Source organism: Chionomys nivalis, chromosome 15 (genome assembly GCF_950005125.1).
Source record: "Chionomys nivalis chromosome 15, mChiNiv1.1, whole genome shotgun sequence".
Lineage (NCBI taxonomy): Eukaryota > Metazoa > Chordata > Mammalia > Rodentia > Cricetidae > Chionomys > Chionomys nivalis.
The window spans coordinates 36,968,622-36,991,942 of NC_080100.1; the positions used below are offsets into that span (position 1 = coordinate 36,968,622).

Below are 23,321 nucleotides of genomic sequence, written 5' to 3' on the forward strand. Positions count from 1 at the left end.
ACAATCTAACAGCTCGTCGAGTGATCATCAGACATCAGACGTCAGTTAATTTATGGCTTAGAGACATTTTTGAAGCTATTGCCTAAAACATTGAAATGAAGAAGGTAGACAGAGTTACATTTTGTGTGATAGGTTACAAACAGATAAATGCAAGTCAAGGATTAAAAAATAAAAGGGAACTTCGGAACTATGAACAACAAGAAAGTGGCTGTTACTTTCCCTTTGGTTATTCTCTCACTTCAGAATTCTGAAATACATTTCTTTGTCTCCAGAGTTGACTAAATTTCATTTAGCTGAAAGACATCAGGATTAGAAGAAGCAACTCAACAGTACCAAAACTAAAGGAGTGGAGTGGGTAGTAAAGAATTTAACAGACAAGAGATAGCCCAAATACTTGGCTAATATATTTTTTTCCTTTCTTTCTTTTGTAAAGATTCTCCAAGACCTCCCCAGCTTGGCCCCACTTGACTCACAGTCAGGATTTAAAAATACAGCAGTTTAGCAGCCATGAAAGACTAAAACGCTAGAGTTTCACTCCATATGTCGTGTGTACACACTAGGGTTTCCAGTTGTAAATTTCCTTATCGATCACCATGCTCCTCAGACATTTTATTTTCACTTATAAGCTCTAAGGTACTGCTTAAAATTCAGGAAGGATACAGTGAGGGGCAATAAAGGACATTAAAATGGAAAGCCAAGAGGGGGAGAAAGTATATTTAATAAGGTTAGAAGATCATCTATTTAAAAACAACCTTTATCTAAGCTTACCGTCTGCCTTACAATTGCCGGAACTTACAACTGTGCTCTAATGATGGGTGAACAAGATGAGTCCCCGTGATTCTCAGCCTGATCTTATTAGCCAAGTGTTTCCATGTCAACTTTGTGGTCCTACCAGGATCTAGCTCTGAGTTTCGTGGCTAGTGTTTGGGGAAGAACTGCCCCAAGGAGAACGAGGAAGTTCTGAGACAAGGTCAACTGACACAATGGCCAGAGAAACTCTGCAGACACTTGATGGCTTTTGCTTACCAAACTGAGCAGAATAGCAAAATTCTGTAGAAGACTCGATTCAGCCTGTACTTCACTGCATATATTGTGATCTTTTACTGTCAAAACCACGAACCCTGCAAAATTTATTTCTAGCTTATACTTTCTGGAGCTTTAACTGAAAAGTGGCCAGAGAGGAAGAATTTACCTTCTTTAAACAAGTCATCTTGTCTTGCCCCAAATGTTATTTCATTGGGTGAATTCTTTAAAATACATACTTGCCCAGTTTTGATCATATGCAAATAATACTATTGCATGCTTATCTATACTCTGCCCGACTCTATAGAGGGTATGGATCAATCAAAACAAAACAAAGTGAATTGACTCAGGAGTAAAACCCTTGCTTTATAGAGAAATATCCCAGCTGTGTCTACTAGACTTCAGCTCTTGAGAGCTTATACTTGGGAGCAGACTGTACGATAAAGGGGTGCAGGAGCCTTAAAGGAGAAACAGCCTCAATATTGATTTAAGGGGCTATAATCACCCCATTTCATCTCTTGATCAAGGAGAGCTGTCAACATCACTGCTGATGTTTGTTAAGAAGCATTTAGACATCTGGTCCTAGGAAAATGAAACCCTAAGCACCAAATGAGTAAATAATTAATCAGCATCCATAATTACTAGTCCCAAACCTTCCTTCTTCAGCAAAGTTCTTTGCCTTCTATCAGCTCCATTCTCCGGGTCAGCTGAGCCCATTCAAAAAGGGTTACAGATGAATCCAAATAGCAGGCCTTCCTAAAGTTTGAAACTACCCTCTTGATTGCATTCAACTTGGTGCCTCTTGCACCGGTTTGTAGCATTTTATAATCTTTTCCCAAATCATTCTATACAAATTATGTGATATGTGCGCGCAAAAAACGGCAGGCCTATGTTAGCGCCACTGTGTTGTGCCATCCTTGCGAGATCCCTTCTTGTAATCCAACATCACAGCGTCGCGAGGCTTCTTAGGAGTCCTCTTAATTGCTGCTGGATGGAATTTAAATTCCTAGAAAGCTGACTCGTATTTTCCTTCTTCGACCATGGAAGCCCCATTCCTGCATTGCCAGGCTACCTACCATTCTACTCTCCCAACTTGGCGGAATAAAACACTGGAGGTATAGCCTGCTTGTTTATTCAGTCGGGCCAATCCTTATCTTTGTTTGGCTTGGCAGTAAAAAGGCTAAAATGTGTAATGGAAAAGACGCCTTTGCAATAAAATCCTCCAGCAAATACTTCAAATGTAGCTTCAAGCAAGGAGGACACATTCTTCATACCCTTCTGGCACTCTGCTAGCACTACCAAGGGGCGGGTAGTGTTCTATTAAGCCAGGTACTCAGTCCACTTATTAACTTTACCTTTGTAACTGAGAAACAGTGAACTCGTCATTGGATTGCACAATCATCCACGCACCAGGCTGAGGATAGGAAGATGAGAATTTCTGTTTGGATAGGGACCCTGAGAAACTTCCAAAACTTCTCCAGACCTGCAATTATTAATTTTTCTCTCTTCCTGGCTTCTCATAAGACAAACAAGAAAGAGGCTAGGGCTAGGCTCTGTGTGTGTGTGTGTGTGTGTCAACCTGGACTATCCAAAGGACTTAGTGCCTTCAAGGACCTGGACTAGGGTTCCTGAAATCAGAGCACATTGTCTCCTTTCAAATGACATTGGTCTGTTGCCACCTTCTGATCCATCCCTCCACAAAGAAACAGAGGAGCGTGTGAAGATGAAGAAAGACAGAGTCCCTTTGTACCTTTGGATTTCTTAACAAGAGCACTGAAGAGCATAGACACTGATCCAAAAGGGGCTCTAACTGTGGAGCAAAGGGAAAAAGGGTTTCCTGTCAGACAGTAAGACCGGCTTACTGCAGCACTGAGGTGGGGTTATCTAGAAGGAAAACAACCGGGCAAGTTAAGAGTCAAGCTCACCGCTAAGTGGGTCACCTGGAAAAAACCACTACCTTCCTCCTTTGAGTTAAATGTCTCAATACCGAATCCTTCTAAGGAGCCCCGGGGAAAACAGTCACACAGAGCACCGGTATCCACCCCGGCTCAGTTTTTTCACAACAATAACACATTGGCACAGCATGCAGTGAAACCGATGAAGGGTTACCTAGCTCCAGGCACAAAAGAAATCATTCAGGACTCTCAACTTCTCTATACATCTTTGGAACACATTTATTACAGAACGACAGAAGCGTGAATAAGCAAATTTGCATTTCCCCCCAAAACTATAGTGTAGAACAGCTCCTTTTCTTCCTGTCAAAAGTCGAGGGGAGGTTAATGAAAATAAAAGGTGATTATGCTACTAGGCACCCAAAGGGTACAGGCGTCCTAGCTATTGCAACATAAACAAATGGACTCAAACAAAAGGACTTAGCTAGATTAGAAACTGTTGCTTTGCAGAAGGGTACACTTTATATAAAAGAGAATGGTAATTTTCTCTTTAAAGGAAATTTACCTTTGCTTTGTTTAAAGCAAAGCTCCCGAGGCATGGCATTAGCCATGAAGTCCCAAGGCATGGCATTAGCCATGAAGAAAGCTGTAAAAACAGAAGAAAGATGGACAGATGCCTATTGTGTACCAGGACGACTTGGAGCCCTTTTAATCTCAGGATCAAGGGCTACTGATGTGATACTTTCTATAAGAACAACTAGATCCTTATGCTGATGTTTGACCCTCACCAGCAGGGGAAGCAAGGCACTGACACCAAAGCCCTCCTGAGTCTGGAACTCTGGCGATGCAGCTGGAAGTGGGCCACTGAGGCCTGCAGACAGGCCATCCAGCCTCTCTCACACACATACCAGAGCTTGGGTTATGGAGGCTGTGGGAGAAGGAGACCCACGTCAGCAGTGGTTCTGGTAACTCTGGAGTTGTCACAAAACAGGGTCCTGCCAAGAATGACAGAGGAGGTCTCTCACCCCGCTTTTCATTGCAAGGGAGTTTTAGCTGAGAATTGGAACCCCCGGAACACCCCACACTAGGTGATTTTGCTGGTGTCTTAAACTAGGAGACTTTGATGGGCCACAAAAGCAGTGATAGACCCCTCAGAGATCTGTGTTTGTGTATCTATTACTTATCTTGAGTCCCGTCAAAAATGTTTACTTGGGAAACATGCTTTGAAAAATCAGGCCCAATACAGTAGCGTAACGCATGCATGTTGTAAGACTAAATCCTCACAATGTGCTTTTTTCATGCATATATCACAAAGTTTCTGCTGTGAGAAATTGAATCCACACCCTCCTATAGGGACACTGAAGACAAGCAACTTTCAAAATAAGCACCTTTGTCCTTGTCACGGCCTCGGCAATTAGCTCCTACATACTCAGGCACAGACGCCAACCAGAAATGGAACATGATGGCCCTGTCTGGAGACCTCCACACATTGGATCATTGAATTGAACCTTAATCCCTAACCAAACACTCAAGAACTAAGCAAGCTTTCTAGGAGTTAGAACACTTCATGTGTTGAGAATTGTATCAGAATTCTATTGGTTCAGCCCAGAAGTGCTATCCTTGAACAGCCAAAGCATTCTTAAATGTGAGCAAGTCAGATGTTATGATGTGTTTGAGAAATATTGAGTCAGCATTAAAAGTTTCCTCCAGCCTTCTGTGGAATGCAGGCCAATTGATATGAGATGTCAAAAATCCTTATATATCCTTTCCTGGGGCCACTTTCAAATAAAAAAGACAGACAAAGCAAATTTCCAGTCCTCCCATTTCTGTTACATACTAGGTTGGTTGTAATTTTCTATTTTTTTTTGGACTATGAAATATTAGTTATTGTGAATACCTTTATGATTTTCTTATTTGGGATGCTTTATATCAACAAGAAAATTTTAATTGCATAATCATTACTTCTCAGTCTTCTTGGTTTTACACTTAGGTTAGTTTTTGTTCTGCTCCCCCACCCCCACCCCCCTGTATTCTTGTTCAGGACAAACCTTCCCCTGCTTCTTGTCCTGGGCTTTTAGAATTCTGAGCATTCAGACTGAAGGGGTATTGGTTACTCACCATATCCAGGAATGCCTTCTAAAGGGGAAGGAGTTCACGTGCATCATGTTGGCAGAGTGGACGTCATGAATATTTTCCTTGTCTCCTATGTTACATGTAGTGATTTTCACAGATGAGTCCCAACCCTCTGGCTTGAGCATCGATCATGGACAATTATGGCAACAAGTAATGAATTCTCCCTCCCCCAAAATCGACCCCCCACCAAAAAAAAACCCACAAATAGCAAAAAAAAACCAGAAAAGCCCTTCCAGGATTGAAAGAAAGAAACATCACAGAGTACTGCAGGTAGGAGTCCATCCATGTAGCTTCCACTAGTCAACACACTAAAATAACCAGTCCAACTGCTAATCCTAAATGATGGCAAGTATTGTCCTGCTGAAATCCAGCTGCCTCGAATATGAATTAATGCATCCTCGCAGAAAGGACTATGGAATGTGGACAAAAAGGAGTCAAAAGACAGTTTCTTGTTATCCTTGTTAAAGAAGTGTTAGGAGGGCAATGGAAAACTTGACGCTGCTGTGCCATGCTGTCCTTTAGGGAGGAATACTGCTTTTTCTTCTTTCTTAGGCACATATTCATGTGTGGTCACTTTAACGCAGTGCTACCGTCTGAGTCTGAGACTTGTCCAACAAAGACCTGGGCAGAGGGACTAGAAACCACGTAGAGTGCAAGCCAACTTCTTCTCCAGATCTCAGAATCGCTGGTTTTGAATGCTCAAGTAGGAAGGCAATGAGCAATTTCTGCTTTGCAGGATAGGGTTAGTGCCGGCTCCCATCATGACTTCAGAAGGCGCTGTCGTGATGAAATTCATCTGCCGCCTAACCCCACAATAAGGCTGTCTGCGCTCTTTAAGTAAAATGACTAAGCTATCGATTGTCTCACTGTAGAATCCCCTCTAATTTCTTATCAAACGCGTGTGTGACCTTTTAATATATTGCCTTGGCAAGAAAATGAATTGCACATCTGCAAGGCAGACGTTGTCTAAGAATTTCTTAGTCGGTCCGCTTTCCTTTCTCTCTGTTCTCCTTACCCCCAGTTCAGCTCCCGGATAGATGTCATTTACTCTGATGCTCTGACATCCGCAAGATTCTCATGCCCAAGCTATACAGACCTTGCATGCTTTTAAAACACAGAGTGGCAACAGGCTCTAGCTGGAGTCCCCCCACACCGAATTTCCGGCAGAACCTTTGGAATCCTCGCAGCCGCCTTGTCTGCTCTGGGCTGCGCCGCCTCAGCTCTGAGCAGCTCAGGACACTTGCAGGCTCCGTGGTACTGTACATTAACTCTGCAGCAGCCCGCTTGCTCAGCTGCAGACTGCTGCCTGACAGGGGATGTGCTGGCGTCAAGGGGGCCCTCTAGGTGGGTTCCCGGACACTGCAGAGAGGCGCGCTCCTTGCTAGCCTCCTAGGGAGAGTGAGGGAAGCAGGTTAAAGGGAAGAGCTTGTCCCAAAGGAGCCAATTTCTTTCAGTAAGTAATTACCAGGCAGGAAAAGCTAAAGAAACCTGTAAATAACCTCATAGGGAAACGACACGCTGAACAAATAGATATTATGGGGGAGGGTTTTTCTTTTTGTTTAGTTCTTCGGCGTATTCAATGAAAAGAAAGGAAACAAAAGAAGTCCAGAGAGAATGTGCAAATAATAGGGTTTTTGGGTTTTGTTTTGTTTTTTTCTGATTTTTTTTAACAAAAATATGGGGTGAAGAAGCCTTACTTACTAGATGATTTGTAACCAGTTAACTACAAATTTCCACACTATGATTTTAGACAGGAAATCCTGGGGAAGTCAGTTCTGCAGAAATGAGTTAGGCTTCAATTGCATTTGCGCATGTCATAAAGCTTCTTGTTTGATTAGTGGGTGTGTACCTCAGAGGAGAGCTCCCTGTTTCATTTCCTGGAGCCTGTCCCCTTTGTTGCAAAAGAATCCTGTTCAGCAATCCCCTGAAAGCACCCCATCACTGTTGGTGCCATTTTGGAGCCAGAATAAAATAGTAAACTCTTGGAATAGTAGCTTGGCACTTGAATGGTGCTTGTCTCCAACCAGTCAGAGAATGGACTTCTCGGTGGTGGTATACACACCATTAATGCGTCACTTTTAACTTGGGTATTTAAAAAGGCCATTATGTAATTGTTTAATATTAAATGGGATACTGGCAACACTTAATAGATCACGCTACTTATCTTCAGTTGCTTTCCCCAGTGAGTTCTTGTCCTTGCAGAAAATATTACTTGGAGAGAGGGGAATTCACTTCCCATAAATTCTAAAGCCAAGTGTAAAAAAAAAAATAGTTTGAGAACTGCTATGATTGGATCAACTGATGGTTCTAGGGCAAGAACGCATTCCTGGGAGGAGGAAGAACTGAGTGGTTCCTTTAAAGCAATTTGAACTTTGCATGCAGAAAGATGGTGCCCTATAGCACAAAGAAACTTGAGGAAAGTCACTAGCACTTCCTGTGGCATAGGCGATGTCCTTGCAGCACCTTTGTTATGAAGGGACTAAATCTCTCTCCTAAGGTCCTGTGGGATCCTTCCCAGACCCCTTCAGCTTGAATTGTTCTTAAGAAGCTAGGAATGCTTGGAATCAGGAATCACACAGTCATTCACACTGGTATATCACAGCATCTACTTGAATAGCATCATTATTTAAGATCTAGGTGTACCAGTGATGTCCTAACTGTCTTCTGAGAGTTTTACACGGTAATCTCATTTAGCCCATCCAACAGTGACTAACCCTGGGGTGTAGATGAAGTGTGGAGACACTTAGATGTTAAATGGGTCGCAGGAAGACTAACACCTGAAGCAAGAAGGCTGAGCACACAGCTCTCAACTTGTTTCTCCACTGCAGTAATGATAACGGCCAGGCACTGGCTTAATGTTTTCTAAGATTCTTGCCTGTATTATTCTATCTCCACAAAATGAAGTGTTTTACCCCTTTTTGAATGAACTTTAAGGGCCAGCATTTGCCCATCATCACTCTTTCAGGGAGAAGGAGTCCATTCAGGCTATGGCATCTGTTCCTTTTCTTCTATGGTAGGGATGGTGGGACACGAATTAACTGTCCCCAAACCTGCACCTACTTCTTACGCCTTATACACAAGAAAGCCTTCTTAGAAGGTAGCATAGATAGAAACAAAAATAATGCAGCACTATAATTTCCCCCCTAGTAAGCATTTCTCATTTGACATGCTTTGTTTGTTTGAGAACATATGATTTCCATTCTACTCATAGGCCAAAATCCCCCAAGCTCTCCCTGATAGAGCACAGTTTAACATCTGATATTGGCTAGGAATGACAAAAGTGAAATAGAGTGAAAACACAGGGGGACTCAATCATTTTGTTATTAAATGAGATTTTTAAATTAAAGTATAATTTGAGAAGATATTTCAATCGATATTTCAGTGTGGGCCCTTGAAATTGAGGCCTCACAAATGTTAGGCATACATTCTGCCCCTGAGTTATTCTCTACTTACCTTCAGTTTAATATGTTCTAGGTGAACTTTATTTACTTTTATATGTGTATCAAATAAAGTAGCAAAAGCTAGATAGTAACAACTGAGAAACTATTCTAAGCATTAAAAACTCTTGAAGCAGAACAAAGCAGAATATAATTTATCTCACAGTTCAGGGAGCTAAGATTACAATTTAATGAATAACCTTAAGTTGCCCAGTTTTGCAGACTCAGGGCAAATATGAGAGAACAGGTTTGGGTCCTCTATTAGAGTAGTTTTCGATTCGGAAATAGAGTCCGAGTTTTAAGAGGAGTGACCATTAAGTTACAAAATGCTAGCTCACGAGACAATACTTAATGGATGCGTGACTTTCAGAAACCAGCAGCACCGCAGTCTGTCAGCTTAGACAAGATGAAGAGCAATGAGGGACTAAGGTACAACCTCTCTGTTTTCTTGTGTTTGAAGATAACTGTTACTTTCCACAACTTCTAATTGCAGGTGAGCCATTACAGGTTTTATTGCTGTTCTCAGCCTAATGGCTGCTTCCCATCAATAAAGGCTCTCGACTCCCTAGCCACTGAGAGGTAGGCCTTGGTGAGGTTCCTGTGGCTGTGCTATAGCCTCAGTTCAACCAGAAGCAAGACTGGTTATCTTTTGTGGCCTTTACGATTTCAGTCCTGCAGAAAGCATAGGAGTAGTTGACCTTTTGAGGCCGGACCAGCATTAACTACCCTTGAACGAGATATGTAAGCAAAAAGATGGTTAATTTACTATTTAAGTGAGAACTAAAACATAGAACAAATGAAAATGCCTTAGTCAACACTTTCATTGAAAAGCTACTTAGGGCTGGGGAGGTGGCTTGCGGGCAAGACAGATGCTCCACAAACATGGGGTCCAGGGAACCAACACGGAAAAGCTGCGTATAGTTCCATGGGTGCCTAGTTACTAGTTTTATGGAGGACCAGAAGCAATAGCTCCAGGTCCAGTGAGAAGCTGACCCAAGGGATGGAACAGGACACCAGATGACTTGCCCTGAAGGCACACACATGTGCATACACCAACAAAAACACCACACAGACATTCACACCTATACACACCATTACTTAGTCTTTCTTTAGGCTCAAAGCGAGAATCAACTACTCAGCATTGCCACTTTCTTGCTAATAAAATCTTTTTTTTTTTTTTTTTTTTTTTTTTTTTGGTGAGAAGGAGACTGACTCCAAAGAGTGACAGTTTTTCAGCCTAAACTCTTGGGACCTTGACATTTTGCCTTCGACCACCTGTGAGCCAAAGTGGAGACAGGGGGTCTCTCTTTGCTCCTTCTTCTCAAAGTTTGCTCTCAAAGAGGCACAGAGAGCTAACACCTTCTTCAGAAACTCATCCTATTTCTTTATGTTTGAAGTCTCTATTCTCTTCGAATTCCTCCAATTATCAACATGCCTTTCAGGTATTAAGGCTAAGTTATACCATAGTGCTAATACAATCATAGAATAGTAAAGCCCCACCCTGCTCACTGAACTCGGGTGTTTCCTTAACCCTTAGTCATTTGTATTTATCAGAAATGGGAGGTGAGGTGAATTGACTCATTGATTTTACCCAGTGAGTTTCACTTTCAGAGAAACTTTTCATTTTAAATAGCAACAGAAATCTTTCTGTCACCAACATATGCTGGAATAATTAATAAGCTAATATCAGTATTACCTTGGATGAAACAAGATGAAAATACCCCTGTGTTTAGACATGAACTGACAAGTACCTAAAACATAATCCTTCATTAATTTTGTATGAATTTGTAACCATCTGTACAGTTGCGTTAGAGAGTCTGCCATCTCTCAAGGGGCTTGTTAACCTTTGTTCTTCTGTCATTAAAAGACAGTATCTTTGCCCTTTGGTTTAAATAAATTTATTTTATGTAATATATTAACATACAAAATATTTTATATATTGTAGCACGTGGTATCTATATACTAATAGTATATATACTATATACAAATAGTAAAGTATGTTATATTGAAGTAAATCAAAACTAGATTCATTTGAATGTCTTAACAGGTCACAGCAAATCTGAAGACAAAAAGTAGAATTTACATTTTGTCTAGGTGTCTCAGGATGTTATTCCTTAGTTTTAGGTTCTTATTGCGTATGTTTTGTATAATTTTCACCAGTTTCTAAATCTCTTTGAGATATCATTTGATTTTATACATACAGCACTGTGTGTGTGGTGCCTGTACTTACATAAGTAAAATCTGTGTATGTAAAATGTATGTGTATATATGTATGTGTATAAACTTACAGTCTTAGGTACTATTTTATTTAAATTAGTAATAAGCTACTTTTGGGTACAAAAAATATTTATTAAGCGTTACATATACTTTAATGTTTTTCTTCTAATATAGATACTTATTTTTCAGTAAGATACAATTTACTTGTTTCAATGTTTTGGTATGTTTATGACACCAAAAACCATTACTGGCACTCACAAAATGTTAACCAATGACCATATTAATAGCTCTAGAGGGGTTCGCAGGTGTCCAGGGAGATGTCCCCAGCTGGTACCTTGGGCAACTGAGGAGAGGGAACCTGAATGACCCTATCCTATACTGATGAATATCTTACATATCACCTTAGAACCTTCATCTGGCGAGGGATTGAGGTAGAGACAGAGACTCAATTTGGAGCAACGGTCTGAGCTCTTAAGGTCCAAATGAGGAGCAGAAGGAAGGAGAATATGAGCAAGGAAATCAGGACCACAAGGGATGCACCCACCCACTGTGACAGTGGAACTGATTTATTGGGAGCCCACCAAGGCCAGCTGGTCTGGGACTGAGTAAGCATGGGTTGAAACTGGACTCTCTGAGCATGGCGGACAATGAAGGCTGATGAGAAGCCAAGGACAATGGCACTAGGTTTCGATCCTAATACATGAACTGGCTTTGTGGGAGCTTAGCTTGTTTAGACGCTCACCTTCCTGGACGTAGATAGAAGACCTTCGTCTTCCTGCAGGGCAGGGAATTTGGAATGCTCTTCAGTATCGAGAGGAAGGGGGAATGGTGTGGGGGGAGGAGAAGAGGAGTGGGGATAGGGGTAGGGGAGTGGGGGGAGGGGGCAATATTTGGGAGGAGGGGGGGAAATGGGAAACGGGGAGCAGGTGGAAATTTTAATTAAAAAAGAATAAAAATAAAAAAAATAGTGATGAAATTCTACTTCTGATAACTGCTAGCAAAGGCTGAAGGCATGCTGTTCAGCACATTCATAACTGAAACAGGAGAAGCACGTTGTGAAGCCAGGATTTCAACTGCTAAGCATCAGGGAACTGTGTAATGCTTCAGCACATCGTGGCTATATTCAATTTCTGTATGTTCTTTTTACTAACACGGTACCAACTGAAAATTTTTTAAAATCCACCAGAAACCCATCTCTTTAAATTAATTAATATTTGTTTATTTATTTTACATCCGTGCCACAGTTTCCCCTCCCTCCTCTTCTCCTAATCCTAGCCCCACCCTCTACTACCCCCTGCCCCAATTCCACTCTCTCTCCCTTTCTGTTTAGGAAAAGGTAGGTCTCCCATGAGTGTCAGCAAAACAGGGCTCATCAAATTGCTGCAAGAGTAAGCCCTTCTCCATCAAGGCTGACCAAGGTGACCAAGTATAGGAGTAGGGTCCCAAAGGCCAAAAGTGTCTGAGACAGGCTTTGCTCCAGTTGTTAGACATCTCACAAGAGGACCAAGCTATACCACTGTGACATATATATACATACAGAGTGCCTAAGTCGAATCCATGTAGGCTCCCTGGTTATCGGTTCAGTCACTGTGAGCCCCTATGAGTCCAGGTTAGTTGATTCTGTGAGTTTTCTCGTGGTGTCCTTGACCCTCTGGCTCCTAAAATCTTTTCTCTCCCTCATCTGCAGAATTCCCTGAGCTCCACCTAACGTGAGGCAATGAGTCTGCCTTTGTTTCCATCAGTGAATGGATGAAACCTCTCTATCTTGATTACTTAAAAACTAACAGGTGCTTTGGTAACCTGTTTGTGATTTAATTTCTTAAAAGTAAGTCTTTTGGGATCATGGAGTCAAAGTTTAAACCTTATCTCTGAAATACTGAAAAAAATGCATTTATAGCAGAAATGGCCTATCATCAAATGCAATGAACCCCATGACTAGAACATCTAGAACATCCACTAAATTCCATTAGAAATATCTGTAGCAGTAAAATAGGTAGACTACAAACCTACTCGAATCTAGAAAAAGCACTTAATATTCATTTTCCAATATAAATCCCTACCACATTTGAAAATTAAAATTAGAATTAGTATTTTGTCTTGTAGTTTGAGGATGTTGACCCTAATTTCAGATTTTTCCTGTCCAGATTTTGTGTGCCTTTCACCAACTTACTAAATTCTTTAAAACACAATTTTGTTAGACATACATATATGTGTATGTATGTACAATATATGTGCATATACAAACAGCTTATATTATTTTATTATAAATACTGAAAGGAATTGAAACCACATTGTAATATAAAGAGTATTCTTCTGTGTTATTCATGTGTATTTTAATGTGCTTATTTTAATATAATATAGATTCTTCAGGAAGGCTACATTTTACTTTTATCCAAATGGAAAAACAGACAGCAATAACAGCAAACCTCAAGGGAATTACCGTAAGAAATCTTCTCCTGATGTGAAATTATATTTCATTTTAATCTTAAAAGCTTTAGAGGCTTTGCATCATATTTCACAGATCAATATTCCAGAAATATTCTAAGACAATGATTCAGAAATTCAAACCATAAAGTATCTGTCATGCAATAAGGACCAGTTTCAAATTGTACTCGTTCTGTAGGCTTTCCAGACAAATTCCTTAGAAAAATATCTGAAATAATGTTACATGAAAAAATACCTCACCATTTCAAAATAATATCTTCAGTATGAACTTACAAATTTGATTGTGTGCTAACATATACATTTGTGCCAATGCAGAGGAAATAATATGAAGAAGAAATACTAAATTAAGAACACACTTTCTCTGGTATAAGGAATATAAGTAAAGGGCATTTTTAAAAGTTTTTTATTTATATATAATATAAAATACAAACATTTTATTCTCTATTTATTAATTTACTATTTCAAAAGCTGTTTCCATTGCCTTGGCTGTCACCACAAGACTCTATCTTTGAAGAAGATACCACACATTTTGGCTGCAGTTGTGGAGAAATCAGTCTCAAACTGACTGGAACACTTCTGCCCTGCTGACTAGCTTTTAGGTGCCTGAAGGTGCCATGCAGACTGCTGGTGGAGAAAAGATATTAACTGTCTTCCTCAGCACCGGGCCTAGAGATGACATCTTACTGACCTACTAAACAAAACCCACCTCTTTTAGGCTATAATGAGATAACTGCTTTTTGACTGAGACCTACTCCGCGGACATATTCTACCTGGAACAGTAACCCTGGTCCAAAGCCTGTGTCCAGGGTGGTCACAGCCTCTTGGGGAGAATCTTCCAGGATTATTACAATTAATGACAATATGGTCAAGTTATCTTCTATATGTGGTTATGCCCAGAAACTTGGGCTATTCGCAATCTTGCTCAAAAAAGCTTCTCTTTGCAATTCAGAGACCAGTAACTAATCAAAAGTGTTGAAAACAAAGGACCAGGTGCTCAGCCTTAAATGGGCCATCTTTATCAATACTTCACCCCTATACAAGATCAAGTAAGAGATAGAAGATTTTTAAGTCCCACCCCTTACAGAGGAACTGTTGGATGAGACAGCTTCTGAGAGAATTGCTTTAATCCTAAAAACTTTAGAGTTGGTGATTTTCCTAAATTCCAGTGAGTAGCCACACAGCCATGCACACAGAGGCAGCAATAATGGGACTCAGTGGGTTACCAAAGGGAAGGAGGAGGAGGAAGAGGAAGAGAAAATGAAGCTAGGAAGGAAAAGTATTGTGAGGCATTCAAGAGGAATTAAAGAGGGAAAATATGGTTTGGATATAATCATATTTCATTGCATGAATTGTGAAATTCGAAAAGACAAAAAGAATATATCCATGTATTATTTTATAGCTAAAAATAGAAAGCAAGAGACACTATATTTAATCTTAATTAAAACCAGGAATCAATCCTTGTTAATAACTTCAAATTATACTATCACGTTTGAGTTCCTAATACTAGTGAGGTAAACTCTCTGAAAGGCTGGGGAACTTTTAGCTTTAAAACTAAAAGCTCAATGGTTGAATGCAAAAATATACACTCAAGAAGGCATACATTCCATCAATATCCTTATCTCCATTATCACGGAGTCTGTGAGTATACACAAACAGCTGATTTGTTCATTCTTCTGCCTCTACAAAAATATGGTACGTGGGACAAGATACAATCATCAGAGTTGGGTTTACTGTCACCAGGAAAACATGTCCATTGCTAAAAGGAAGAAACTGATCAAACATTCTCATAATATCACATTCCAGCTCAAGAGGGTGAGTATGTCTAAATACAGATTTCAGTGTGTGCAGCATCACTTATGCCAGAGAGCCATTGTTGTAGATACACACCTTATACACAGCACATCACAGTGCTGTAGATACACACCTCATACACAGCACATCACAGTGCTGTAGATACACACCTTATACACAGCACATCACAGTGCTGTAGATACACACCTTATACACAGCACATCACAGTACTGTAGATACACACCTTATACACAGCACGTCACAGTGCTGTAGATACACACCCTCCACACAGTAGAACACAGTGCTGTAGATACACACCCTCCACACAGTAGAACACAGTGCTGTAGATACACACCCTCCACACAGTAGAACATAGTGCTGTAGATACACACCCTCCACACAGTAGAACACAGTGCTGTAGATACACACCGTATACACAGCACATCACAGTGCTGTAGATACACACCTTATACACAGTAGAACATAGTGTTGTAGATACACACTCGCTATACAACATAACAGAGTGGGTCAGGGCCAGAAAAGTGATGTCTGCAGTAGTACCAAGAGAGGTGTTAGATTGTCTGATTGTCTTATCTCACCCACCCTAACTGATTAGATATAGCTAGGGGTATTTTAACTCCTTGATATTTTAACACCTCTTGGCAGTTCTCCTGTCATGTGTTTTTTCCAGTTAAAAAGTACTGCAGTCTGGACTGAAGCGATGACTCAGTGATTAAGAGTACTTACTGCTCTTTCAGGGGACAAAAACTGAGTGTTTAATTTACATTTTGACAATATCTTTATGCAATTACTTCTTAATACATAACTTTCTTTCCAATAAGTGAAATAGGATTTAATGAAACCATGCAAATCTATGATGGACCACACCCTGGTTTTTACCTCCTTTTAGAACAGAATGGGATGGAGTGTCTCCTATTTCCAATCTGACTTATTGTCTTTCTAATAACCTCACAATGAAACACTGCCGGTCATGATTTTCAGTGATTTTTAAATATTTTTCAGAGGCTTACGCTTTCATAGTCACTTTAATGGGAAGTTGGAAGAGGCTGCCTTCAAAGTGCCTAGTCAGATGCAATAAAAATTCAGCCCTTTCAACACCCACATATGAGCACACACATACACCAAAAACACACACTCTCATACTTGTAAACACATACGCACAATGCTTTCTCATGCATGCAAAAACATTCATCCACATGCACATACACACATGCACCTGATTTTTGACAAAATGCTCAACTTTTACTATGGAAAAAAAATCTTCAATAAATGGTGTGGACATAACTGGATGTCAACATGTAGAAGAATGTAAATAGATCCATATCTATGCCCATGAACAAAACTCAAGTCCAAATAGATTAAATACCTCAATACAAATCCGACCACACTGAACCTGATAGATGAGAAAGTGGGAAGTAGCTTCTAACAGGAGACCACTTTCTAAATATAACACCAGTAGCACAGACACTGAGAGCAACAATAAATAAATGGGACCTCCTGAAACTGAGAAGCTTCTGTAAAACAAAGGACACAGTCAATAAGACAAAAAGGCAGCCTACTGAATGGGAAAAGATCTTCACCAACCCAACATCAGACAGAGAATTGATCTCAAAAAGAACTTAAGAAATTCGACATCAAAATTCCAAATAATCCTATTAAAAATGAGGTACTAAATTAAACAGAGAATTCTTAACAGAAGAATCTCAAATGACTGAAAGACACACAAGGAAATGTTCAACATCCTTAGCCATCAGGGAAATACAAATCAAAAGGACTCTGAGATAACATCTTACACCAGTCAGAATGACTAAGATCAAAAAAACCAATGACAGCTTATGATGGAGAGGATGTGGAGTAAAGGGTACACTCCTCCATTGCTGGTGGGAATGCAAATTTGTACAACCACTTTGGAAATCAGTATGGTGGTTTCTCAGAAAATTGGGAATCAACCTACCTCAGGACCCAGCAATACCACTCTTGGGCATATACCCAAAGGAATCTCAATCATACTCCAAGGACATTTGTTCAGTTATGTTCGTAGTACATTATTTGTAATAGCCAGAATGTAGAAACAACTTAGATGTCCCTCAACCTAAGAAGGGATAAAGAGAATGTGGTACATTTACTCAATGGAGTACTACTTAGTGATAAAAAAGAAAAGGAGGGAATCGTAATTGAGAAAAATTCCTCCATAAGATACATGTGCAGAGCATTTTCTTAATTAGTGATTGATGGGGAGGTCCTGGGCTATTGCGGGTGGGACCATCCCTGGACTGGCAGTCCTGGGTTCTATAAGAAATCAGGTTTAAAATTAAATAGACCTAAAACTGCTAAAGAAATAGAAACAGTCATGAAATGTCTCCCCACCAAAAGAAGCCCAGGACCAGATGGTTTCAGTGCAGAATTCTACAAGATTTTCAAAGAAGAACTAATGCCAATACTCCTCAAATTGTTCCACACAATAGAAACAGAAGACACATTGCCAAACTCTTTTATGAGGCTACAATTACCCTGATACCCAAATCACACAAAGATATTACTAGGAAAGAGAATTATAGACCAATATCACTCATGAACATTGATTCAAAAATACTTAATAAAATACTAGCAAACCAAATCCAAGAACACATCAGAAAAATCATCTACCATGTCGGCTTCATCCCAGAGATATGGGGATGGTTCAATATATGAAAATCTGTCAATGTAATCCACCATATAAACAAATTGGAAAAAACCCCACATGATCATCTCATTAGATGATGGAAAAGCCTAGGACAAAATACAACATCCCTTCATGACAAGTTCTTGGAGAGAGCAGGGATACAAGGAACATACATAATCATAATAAAGGCAATATTCAGCAAGCTAGCAAGTAACATCAAACTAAATGGATATCAGTACGGTGATTTTTCATAAAATTTTGAAACAACCTACCTCAAGACCCAGCAATACCACTTTTGGATATATACTCAAAGGATGCTCAGTTGTACCACAAGGACAAGTGCTCAAATATTCATAGCAGCATTGTTTGTCATAGCCAGAACCTAGAAACAACCTAAATGCCACTCAACTAAAGAATGGATAAGGAAAATGTGTTATATTTACACAATGGAGAAAAAGTAATGACATCTTGAAATCTGCAGGCAAATGGATGGATCCATAAAACATCATATTGAGTGATGTACCCCAGACCAAGAAAGACAATTATCATATGTACTCACTCATAAGTGGCTTTTAGACAGAAAGCAAAGAAAAGCTAGCCTACAATTCACAATCCCAGAGAACCTAGACAACAATGAGGACCCTAAGAGAAACATACATGGATCTAACGTACATGGGAAGTAGAAAAAGACAGGATCTCTAGAGTAAATTGGGAGCATGGGGACCATGGCAGAAGGTTGAAGGGGAGGGGAGAGGAAGCACAGGGAGTGGAGAAAAATATATAGCTCAATAAAAACAATTAAAAAAAAATAAGCAGCACCCCTCCATGACCTCTGCACCACCTTCTGCCCTATGCTGCTGCCATGTGTGAATTCCTGTCCTGACTTTCTTTGAAGATAAAGAGTGATATAGAAGTGTAAGCCAAATAAACTCTTTGCTCCCCAACTTGGTTTTGGTCATGGTGTTTCCTCACAGCAATAGAAAATCTAATGCAGGTATCTCTCCATGTAGTCTTCGCTGTTCTGTAAATCAGTATGTGGACTAGGTTGGTCTTGAATGTACAGAATTTCCTGCCTCCATTCATTAAATGCTGATTTAAAGGCATGCCCCATCATGTTCAGCAAGGATTCCAATATTTATATTCTTTTATTAGAACATCATGGGTCCTATTTAACACTGAGACTCTAACTAGTTCAAGGTGGGTGAGAACTCACTCATGAGAATCTGCCAAAGGCAGATGCCATTTAGAATTTAGTACAAGCTGATGACCAAGACGTGGGTGGCAATTAGAGGAGACAGCAGAGAGAAGAAACACAGGGACAAATGGGATTGCTCGCCATATGGTCCCAAAGAGAGAAGAGACTTGATCCCAGAATTTCTTAAATCTAGTAAGGTCCACTTGTTTCTTTACATTTGTATGTAACCACTGTGCATGGGGGGTTTCATGTTCATTGGGTGTGTGTGTATGTATGTGTTTGGAGCTGGTCTGAGTCAATTACTACTTTTACTTGCAATCAAAATCTTGCAAAGTCATCATTTAAAAATGTTACCTATTTATATATTTCTTTCCTTCAAATATGTCTATTGTGATAGTGGATAGCACAATGAAGGAACAGAGGCTTGAATCTGTATACAACGTACAGGAAGGACCAATGTAGCTACATCTGCACCCAAATCCAGATGTTCCAGATGGCACCGTTTTGCTTTTGTTCTGAGTGACATCTACCACAGCTCCAATCACGATATTAGTACTGGGATTTTTACGAACCCCTAAATGTTTTCTTCACTGGATGGCAAATTGTTTTAGAAAAACTGGTTGGGGAGCTAAGAAGGAAGACAGAGCTCATGAGAAAGGGTAAATACTGTGATTTTTTTTTTATTTTTTTGTATGTGTGTGTTATAGGGTATAGAAATAATTCAGTACTAAAAAGACAAATTTTCTCTTCAGGGAGTAAAAAAGATATTTATATGGTTATTTTGAAATAATCATTAAAATGCTCAAAGATATTAACTCTGTTAAAACAACCTGTGTTAGAATAATTAATAGTTTTAAAGGCATTATGATCTAATTAACTAAAACATTATTTGCATTTGGGTGGAAAATAAGTTCAAAGGTAATTTTAAAATCCTCCATGCATACCTTAGATAGATAGTTCTCCCTCGCCTTATATTTTACACCTTCTCTACCATTTAAATATTGTTGTTGCTACGACAACACCAGCTGTCCCAACCTCTCTATAGTCCTGGCAGATTCCACCTCTAGCAATTCTCTGGGAACTATACAAGTTACTTAGATATAAACAGGCTCCATGTAAATGATAAATGTCCAAACACTGATGAGACCAGGAAGCACTAACTTGAAATGGAATCACCTTTGCTCTGCTATCCAATACATCTCCTTGAGAGGCAAAGTGTAACGGGAAAAGATAAGTTGACTGTGATCTGGTTTCACCCATTCCCAATGCCACGGTTCGTGGATGGCATGAAGACACAAGACTTTTCAAGTTGCTCACAACATAAAGTGGCAGAGTTCCCTAGAAGATGTTACAGCTTTAGAATTTCTGTTTTCTCCCTGACTGTTACCTTTGAGATCGGTGAGCTAGCAGTGAGTAGGCAAACGATTTACAACGCAGGAAGTAAGCCGATGAGAATAGGATCTTAATACTAGAATTCTCAGCAAGCTTCATTGAGAGCTGAAGTCTCGACCTCGTTTTTAAGAGTGGATTTTATTCAGAAGCAGGGATGAAGTTAATGAAAGTATCCACTCGCCTTCTGCCTGGCCTGCTTTAATTACTGACGGATTAAAGGCACGGGTCACTTGAGATGAGAAAGCCAATGTGTGTGGGTGGGTATATAGGTTTTCTTTAGTAGGAGACGGGTGTGGCAGCTGTATGGCCCCAGTCCCTACAACTCCTCTGTACAGACTATAGGTACAGTAAGAGGAGAGATTTCTAAAGTTCCTCGAAAGGAACAAGAAGGCAGAAAGGATGAGAAGACAAAGGAAAGTCCCAGTCAGGTGGGAGAGAAGGGTTTTCCCATCCCCTCCTATGCTCCTATGTAAGAAGCTGTGCTTCCCACACCTTTGCCGCACATTTATTCTGGGATGGTTCCACTGGGACACAGGCATGAGAAAGATCAGAAGAATACTGGCTGCGGTGTATAAATCATTGTCCTCCTGAATACTAGCGGGAGATAGGCAGGGAAAACATGCAAACAGAGATGCAACACGGTATTGAGACACTTTAAAATATTCGCAATTGCGCATGGGCACTAGCATCTTTGTTGGAAAGGAGAGTATGGGACATGTATAGGCACATTTTCCTTGGCCTCTCACTGTTCTTTGAGTTTTCCTTATGGAGAACATTATGTGATTTGTTTCTGAGCACTGTTAGGGAACAGACTCACATTTTTACACATACAGTAAAGAGGTTTGTGTTCAGCAATCAGAATGCTCATTCCAAATTCTAGCCCCAAGCTCTACATCATGTCCCCCTGGGGCTGGGACCTCACATACTGGTTATTTGTGGTGGGAGAGCACAGGGTGTCCCTTTTTTTTTTCCAGGGTCCCCATTCTGCCCAGACAAGTTTGGCTCTGATTGCTCTGGCGTTGGAAAGTGAGGAAGGATGGAGATAAAGGGGTTGGAGGTTTTTCGTTTGTTTGTTGTTGTTTTTTTTTTTTTTTTTTAAATTTCCCCTTCAGTTAGCATCATCATGAGACAGCGTCTCACACCGAGGACCTGGCAGATGCTGAAAGTGTGGCTGGTACTTCTGTGGATTCAGCAGCAGCATCCCTGCTGGGGCCCATGGCTGTAACTCCTATGACTCAGACTTTGTCCTCTGTTCCAACTGCTACTGCTTAATCAGACTCCCACCAAACCCTTGTGTTTCTAGTGATCTTGTCCCACAAACCCCTGCTATTGGAAACCAAATGCCTTCCCCAGATGTTCTTACGGGGAAGGATACAAAGAAAATGGCTCAAAGATTGCTCTCTGTATTCCTATCTTCTGGAGTTTGGATTTGACAAGGTAACCCATAAGCATTAATGACAAAACAGACTGAATGAACCTGCAACAAGGTACACCTGGGCAATTTTTTTTTTTTTTTAGAATGAGCCCCTCAGATCTTATGCCATGAGACTTTAGGACAGTTCTCTTATTTATCTGTTATCTTGGGAGTCCCAAACTTCCTGTGGAATGCATGCTGTCTGTCACAGCTTATTTGAAATCTCACTGTAATACACTCAAGGAAATTATACAGGAGAGGGACACTTAGGTTGTCTCAACCTTTTTCTTTTAAAATAGCACACACACAGAAAGCACCTTCGGCAGCAAACATTCAAGTTAGTTTTCAGAACTGCGAATGCTATCACGGAACACGGTTATAGTGACATCCGAAACAACACATGTAAATAAAATCAAACGAAAGCTGTGTGCATCTGGTGACTCCATCATCCTCAGTGGGTTGACTCTCACTGCAGGTTGTGGAGGGACCCAAGAGGTTCCCACTATGTCGCTCTTCTCATGATGCTCATACCAAAGACCATTTTCCATCTTAGACACATCAGAAGATGGCATGTGTGTGTCAAACATCCTATACAAACCAAATCACACTTTATGCTGTCTTCCATTTAGAAGACCAAGTGGAGACCTCATTTGCAGTTCCATGTATAATGTGGGTGTGATTATCCTAAATCACTCTCAGAGTACTTGAGGGTGAGTAGTCTGTGACAATATGTTTGCAGGCTAACACATTCATAAGAACAATAGAATAATAATAGAATAATGAGTTAATGTACGGAGATCAATTTTATTGAGAACTGTTGGTCTAAGCTAACAGGACCATTTTTCATACTCTAAGAAGGCATGTCTAGCAATCTTGCTGCGATCTTTGGTGTTGGAAGTACCAGCCATGGTGTAAGGAATGTTCTTCCATTGAAGACAAGTGGAGTCGGGCTGGGGGCTGCTGGGAGGAAATACAGTGTCTTTCCTCACTGTCTGGATGACAGTCTGTAACAAGGGATAACTAATCTTAACTCCTCCCCAGCCCATGTCATTGTCATCTGCTTGTGATGACTTATTGTCACTTCCTGCAGACAGATGCATTCAGTTGCTGCATAGATTGACATGCCTCAGTGTGCTCTGGCAGTCCCATCTCTTCTATTTTTCAGAGATTTGCCTTCCTTTCCTCCTCAGTCAGTCCTGGGACAGCTGTACCACTTTCACCAATAGTCTCCCCTCCTCTCAGTCCCTAGCATCCTCTAAAACCCAATTCTACCTTCTCCCTTTCATCCTAGACCTCCAAATATAAATGAATTCACTTGGGCTGGAGGTTCTCAGAATTTCCGAAGAAAGACCTTTGGTGAGAAGAGCGGAAAATTTTAAAATATTAGTGTCATTGGGGTCTCATAGTGGTGCTTATTTTGTGCTGATTTCTTATTCTTCCCTGACCAAGGTTTATTTTTCTCTAGAAAACAAAATCTTTTATCTGGCTTGGATTTGTCTGGGATTTGACTGGACAACTTTAATTAGCGTATAAAAAATTTTTGTCTCATTTGTTTGCCTTGAGTTCACCAAATATTTCCTGTCCAGTCTGCTGACTGCAGCGGTGGGGATGCTGAAGCTGAGAAGGAAAAACACAGTGTAGAAAACCGAAGAGACTGAATAGTGAAAGCCCTACCAACTACTGAGGCAAGGTGAGTTGC

General features: G+C 40.4%; 1 protein-coding gene across 3 annotated transcripts in view; it reads right to left on the reverse strand.

Moving 5' to 3' along the window:
* Positions 1-23,321, reverse strand: part of Pde4d (phosphodiesterase 4D) — an 821,324-nt gene that overhangs the window by 499,407 nt on the left and 298,596 nt on the right. The window contains exon 1 of one of the 3 annotated variants that reach the window (XM_057790016.1): positions 5,034-5,196. The exons of the other annotated variants lie outside the window; for them this stretch is intronic. Within the exon in view, the coding sequence (XP_057645999.1) occupies positions 5,034-5,173 (140 nt within the window). The 5' untranslated portion in view covers positions 5,174-5,196. Of the gene's footprint in view, positions 1-5,033; positions 5,197-23,321 lie in introns of those variants that run through there. 3 annotated transcript variants of the gene reach the window in all.